Source organism: Salvia miltiorrhiza, chromosome 2, assembly GCF_028751815.1.
Source record: "Salvia miltiorrhiza cultivar Shanhuang (shh) chromosome 2, IMPLAD_Smil_shh, whole genome shotgun sequence".
NCBI lineage: Eukaryota > Viridiplantae > Streptophyta > Magnoliopsida > Lamiales > Lamiaceae > Salvia > Salvia miltiorrhiza.
The window spans coordinates 73,812,038-73,818,718 of NC_080388.1; the positions used below are offsets into that span (position 1 = coordinate 73,812,038).

Here is a 6,681-nt window from a genome sequence, read left to right on the forward strand (position 1 = left end):
TTAATTATCAGCTGAAATGCCACTTAATAAAATCTCGGAGTCCGCGTATGATTAATTATTGTCCGAATTTTAATTCGTACAAAATGCGAAAAAGTTGAATGTTTTTTTATTAATTGACCAAAAAAATACTAATTACTAACCAAAATTTAATATGATTTCGTGTATTTACGTGCAATTAACCTATTTTTTTTTAAAGAACAATAGTGTAACCATTAACCAATAAAGTTGGCATGAATCTACGCCCTCTCCTCTCTCTCCATCTCATCTTCCCCCATCCATTCTTGCTTTCTCCGCCACTATACATACACAAATGCATGTATCTCTCTCTCTCTCTCTCTCTCTCTTTAGAATGCATGAGCTGAATGTGTTTATGCGTGCAGAAGAGAGAAACAAATGCTGGTTGAAGGCCTTTTTGACATGAGAAGCAACATGCATTAATTATGTGAGCTTCATTATTTATCTCTCCACCACTCTTCTAGAGAGAGAGAGAGTAGAGAGAATGGGGGGAAGCATGAAGGGTGCTCATGGCCACATGCACAGCAGCAACAGCAGAAGGAAATGGAGCAGCTCATACGTAGTGATGGCGATTGTGTGTTGTGTTTTTGGATGTGGAATGCTAGGCCTCATGGGAATTCACAGGCTCAGAGAGAGGCGATCTCACAATCTCCTAATCAAACAAAGAGATGATCAAATCCTCTCCCTTCATCTCCTCTTGCAGAAAGAGAGGGAGCGCGTGGTGGAGGCGAAGAGGAAGGCGGAGGCGATGAAGACGAAGATGGCGAGCCTCGGGTCTCAGAAGGCGGAGCTCGGCGCCAAGATGTCGGAGATGCAGTCGACGATCTCCTCTCTCCGAGAAGAGCAGAGGGCGGTCGAGTCCGCCTTCCAAGAGAAGCAGAGCGAGGTGAATTTGCTGCGAGAGAAGTACGCCGCGGATCTCCGGCAGAGGGAAGGCGAGATCGAGGGTTTGAAGCTTCGTCTGCAGCTGCGCAGCGCTGAGGTTGGACCAAACGCAACAATGGTGGAGGCGAAAGCAACAGAGAGCACGACCACGACCAGCTCGGAAAATGAGGAGGTTGAACCGAGGAGCATGAAAGAACACGAGCACGAGAAGGCCGCGGATGATGAGGGGAGCCCTCGTAGGTTTAGAGGGAAACACGGCTACCTGAGGCGGTCGAAGGGGAGGAGATGGATCGGTAAGCAAACGCAAGGAAAGAGGACTTATCCGAGTGATCGAGGAGCTTCAACAATGGCGGATAATGCTCTCAGAAACTCGAGCTCAGCAACGAAGATGGATGGCGATGGCGTGCAGAAGGAGCAGACGGGAGAAGAGACGAGCATCGCGAAACCTGCAGAGGAGAAGAACGAAAACCAGCAACATACTGCTGAAAGAAATGGTGAAGAACAAGATGGAGATGCTGAGGAAAGTGAAGAAACAAATGAGCCAGAATTTTAGTTTTTGAGGGATTTGTTGCACATGTTTTGTTTGTTGTTGCAGATTAGTATTCAATTGCGTTTCACAGTTCACATACTACAAATCTTGATTTTCAATCTGATGCATCAAGTAAAAATACAAAGTAAATAAACGAATCCGACATCAAATAAGAGCACCCACATCCGCTGATTCAAGTCAGCTGATGCCATGAGTCAGCCGATGCAAAGCCCCATCGACTCGAGGCCCGACTCATGCTATCGAGCTTGGCTCATCCACCCTTTACGTGGGGCGCGTATATTACACGCGCTCTACTTAAAAAAGAACAATAATTCATATGAGTCGACTCAATGCAGTACTTGACTCATAAGTGGTCCCGGAGAATGGATGAATCAAGGCTCGACTCAACCAATGTGGATGCTCTAAGTAACGAATGTATAATCATTTAGACACATATTGAAACTTAAAATTAGGGCAGCAAAGCTTGCATGAGACTGAGAATACCATGAATTAATTGTGATAAATATGTGTAGCAACAATTAATTTAACAAGAAACTATATGCTATTGCTCAACATTATATTACAACAAGGAACTCAGCAAACGATTTGGATAATTAAATATCAAAGGCTAAACCAGTTACCGTGCAAGGGTGCTTCTAACCATCCCAGTGTGGCTTCAAAACTTGGTTTTGCAAGTGCAGAGAGGTCTCGATTCTCGAAAATCGGGACTAATGGACGTTGCAGTGCTGCATCAGCGGATGGCTGTAATCGACATATTTATCCCAAAGGGGCTTGTATTTCTCCATCCCGATCTTCAGCCAGGGTTTTGAGTTCCCGTTGAAGTGCAGAACGGCTCCCTTCTCGATCAAGTGTGGGTCGATGTTCGTGTAGCCCAAGCCCAACACGTGCCACGAGGGGTTCAAAGGCTCGGTTAATCCGTAGAAGGTTAACAGACCAGGAGGCAGAGTCCCGAGTTTCCAGAGAGTCCTGTCGACGTTCTTTTCCTGCCAGTAGTGGTAGATGCCCGTGACGTTCCTTCTCCTCCATTCGACCAAGTCGAACACGTTCATCCCGAACGCCCAGCCACAGGCGTCGGGGTCGAAATGCTCACGAATGAGAGGGTGGGAGTAGTTCAGGTACTTGTGGTATCTATGGAATGTCTCCATGCATGTCTCGACTGCACCGTTGACGTTGCCGTTCAGGTTGAGCGAGAACAGAGGCGAGAGATCTTTTTGCACCACGACGTCGTCATCGAGAAACACCACCTTCTTCAGAGCAGGAAAGACTTCAGGAATGTAGAACCTGAGGTGATTGAGCATAGATAAGTATTTAGGGTTCCTGAACTTGATCGGAGTCCGATTGTCGCCGCCGCTGCCGGAGAAGTAGTAGCTCTGGGTTTCGGAGTCTTGGAGCTGTTTGAGAACAGGAACGTAGGACGCGTTCAGCCAGCTGAAGTCTTCGATCTTCTGAACATCAACCGTCACTCCTCTGAAAGTATTCATGGTGAACCAGGCCTTCATTGCTGCGTAATTGACTTCGTCGGTCACAAGGTGGAAGACGACCTCCTCGGGATTGTTGGAATTCAAAGATGTAGAATTCACGACGACTGAAGTCGCAAGGATGTTGTCGGAGAAGACGCAAAAATGATACAAGCTGTTATCTTTGAGCTTCAAAGCAGTTTGTCTGTTCTCTTTGAGCTTCCTCTGCAAATATGCATTCCTAAACCATTCACCGGTTAGTCGAACACCGAGACAATACAGACTCTTCGGGACTTCTTCAGCTGCTATTTGCCCATACTTTGCACTCTTCTCGTTGATCGAGCTCATTTGTTCTTCGAGACCTTGTATCTTGGCCTTCAGTCTCATGATCATGGTAGCACTATCGTAATGAAGTTGCTGAGCCTGGAAGAGTAGAAGTGCCATGTCACGAACAGCAGTTTCCGATTCACTGATTGTCAACGGAGTTCGTCTTAAGGCAGCATTCGATAGAAGGATCTGTGAGTTTCGAATCTGAGCACTGAGTTCCCACGCGAATTGCAGATTGTTGCTTTCTTTCGCAATAACCAGAAATCCCTTTGCCAGAGAAATTTGGTCGTTCAGTTGCCTTGTTACAGAATCGGGACTTAACATTTCGTCTGTGATGTTAAGGCCTTCCATAAATCTTTCATGTCTAGGGGACCTCTGCATAGCATAAAAGGGATATTGACATCAGATTCGCAATAAGAATTTTCGACTAAAATGGTGAGTAAACTAATTAATACGTCAGTGAACTACGCAACAAAAAACGACTGAATACCAAGAACCTTCAAGAATATGGTACTACTCCTAGAATTTCTGAAATTCCTAAAATCACAATTCACAGAAAAATCCTCCACCAACGAACAAAGCATTATTCGTCTAATTCCAACTACATCAGTTCTGTATATACCCAGACATGACCTGCCAAGAAATTAGCTTCTATAAATTCGAGACAATGTACATCGAGACATTTATCACTTGCTGTCTAGCCTGTCTTTAGCCTAACAGTTTCACAAAGAATGGTTAGTATGTTCTACAATCCCGATGAGAATGGCAATATATGCAGATTTAGGGTCAGAATTAGTTGAATCTTGCCCCAATAGATCAGCATTTGCCTGAAACTGGTAAACTAAAGTGGTATGAGTTTCAAATTATATTGCTTCAGAAAGGGAGCAAAACTAAACAAAATGGGAGATGGTAATTACGGGACACATATGAGAGTACGTCAAGAAGGTAATTGCCTTAGGAAAATACGTGAAAGAAAATTAAGCCGGACACAGGACACCCCAAGATCATGCTTAGGATGTAAGACACCAAATGAAGACTATTTTGTCAACTGCTTCAATGGCCACAGGCCCACAGATTTCCATCTTGATGCTAGTAGTAATTATGCATTATACAATGTTACTTAATTGTAATCCATCCCTTGGCCACAATTCTTTCTCGAGTATTCTTGAAAATTCTATTTCACCAACATACCGGCTTATATTAGACCACTTGAGAACCTACTTATATGGAATACAAGGGAAATAATAGGATGTTTGAGTTCCATTCTCGTTACATGTCAAAAAATGGTGCATATGAAGGATATTTCATATATTTATTATTTCACTAGTGAAAAATAACAAGATGTAATTAAATATGTATATGCATGGAGTGATCTAAGCAGAAGCATAAAGGGATTACAATACATCTTCACATAAATTTTCTTTATATCTTTCATATACAGAGCCTCTGACCATATCGAATACAAAAATCATTTCTCAACTCTTTAAGTATGATTTCTGCTTGAAGTATTCAAAAACTACAGAACAGCATACATGATATGTCACATTAAGATAGTACAGCTCTCAGTTGACAACATTAACATGCGATTAACACTTCAACATAAAATTTTAAAACTAAAAATACAGTCACCATAATAAGGCATAACACATTTAAGTTCTGACTTTTCTTAGTTGGAAAACCGTTGCTCCTGCAGCATCGATACTTCTAAATATTGTCATCCACATAGTAGCATTAGACCATAGCATCATCTACCAATCTTACTAGTCTAATTATTCACTTTAAACCAAAATTACATTAGTACTAGCAATCCCACAAACCACAAACACAGCCGCATTTGCTCAACATTTATTATAACGCGAACCATCACGGATAAATCAGATCATAATGCATACACGCGAATCCAGCCAACATTCTTGGACCATAGCAACCAACAGCCGTAAAAAGCTTAACTTCATACAAACAACAACACAATAAATCCTTCTGAACCCGATAAGGGCGAATATCGGCACCAAACATGAATAAGTACTGTCTTTACTCTTCCAATCTTGAAGCTATTTAGGCATCCAATAACAAATGCTCCAAACTTCAAAGAACAGAAACAAACTATCCACAGCATTTGCAGCCATTACTAACTCATGCCCTTTCCTCTACTGTGAAATTCCCATCAAAATTCAACAAACAATCAAAACAAAAATATTCACCGCTACTAATCCAAGCTCAAAATCACAACTCAAAAACAGAAAAATTACTTAAAAACAAGCAGATTGATCTAACTTGAAAGCAGAAACCGGATCGATGAAATTACCTTGGTATAAACCGATCTCGAAGTGGGATGCTGATTCGCGCTTCTAAACACCAAAACGAAGAGCAGAATCACAAACCCACAAAGCGTTAACCAGCACGCATTCGGAAACTTCCGCCTCACCGGCCGCCGGAAATCCGCACCCCGCCGCCGCATTTACTCGGAGCGGAAAGAATCACTTAATCGCTGAAAAACCTACCAAATTGCGAGTCGGGTAACTCGGGATTGAAGAATCGCAGCTCAATCTGAAGTGGGCCTCTTGTTCTCCCCGAATTTGAGGCACAGAATTCAGCGGAATGTAGTGGAAATGGGCAGTGGATTTTGGTGTAAAAATAACTAAATAAGAAAATAAAGAAATTGGAGAAACCCAAAATAAAAAAATGAATTTTGCGATTAGTTTTTTACAGGCGATAACGGTGGAGATGAGTTGTCCTGTTAATCCACCATGAAAACCAATTCCATCACTTTCATGGGAGATTTCTTTCTTATGCCTCTTTGGTTACTTTAACAGAAGACTAGAGATGGTGAAATTAGGAATTACTAATATTTTAATATTATATAGAAAATAAATAAAAGGGGAAAATATATATCCCTTTCAAGAAAGAGAGAGAAAGAGGAAAATATAGGTTTTAAGACAATATATGACGAATCTTTAATTTCATTGCATCTATTTAGCTCTTATCCTTCATTGTCCCCTCCATATATATAAGATATTAAAAGTGTTACCCATCCTATGTAATTAACAAATTATTGTATAGGACATGCATTTATTAAATCAAGATAAGTGTTATACACCCTCCATCTCGTGTATATAAGCTGATTACAATTTACACAAATATTAAGAAAAATCATTAAAAATAAAAATATATAAATAAAATTTTTAATATATTTATATTTATTATTTAATAATAAATTAAAATTAAAGTAAATAAAAATATAATAGTAAATGAGTGAAAGAAATATTTTTTTTTATAAAAATAAGGCTATAAATATAAGAGGGAGGGAGTACTAAATAAAGTAAACTATTACAATTAATATGCATCGTGGAATGTATATTACTTCCTCATATTTTATTTTATTTGGTCTATATTTTTTTTCCTTGCCCCATTTGATTAAACATGTTTTTTTTTTTATAATATTTTACA

General features: G+C 40.5%; 2 protein-coding genes across 2 annotated transcripts; one reads left to right on the forward strand and one right to left on the reverse strand.

Moving 5' to 3' along the window:
* The first annotated feature begins 499 nt into the window (after window positions 1-499).
* LOC131009977 (uncharacterized) lies at window positions 500-1,453 on the forward strand. Its single transcript, XM_057937372.1, has one exon. The coding sequence runs from the start codon at window positions 500-502 to the stop codon at window positions 1,451-1,453; it is 954 nt and encodes a 317-aa protein (XP_057793355.1).
* A 460-nt stretch (window positions 1,454-1,913) lies between these two features.
* On the reverse strand, window positions 1,914-6,190 carry LOC131009215 (probable galacturonosyltransferase 10). Its single transcript, XM_057936470.1, has 2 exons — window positions 5,540-6,190; window positions 1,914-3,609 (listed from the first exon to the last, which is right to left on the reverse strand). Exons 1-2 carry the CDS (start codon window positions 5,690-5,692, stop codon window positions 2,158-2,160), a joined length of 1,605 nt encoding a protein of 534 aa, XP_057792453.1. The 5' UTR covers window positions 5,693-6,190; the 3' UTR covers window positions 1,914-2,157.
* Window positions 6,191-6,681: the final 491 nt, after the last annotated feature.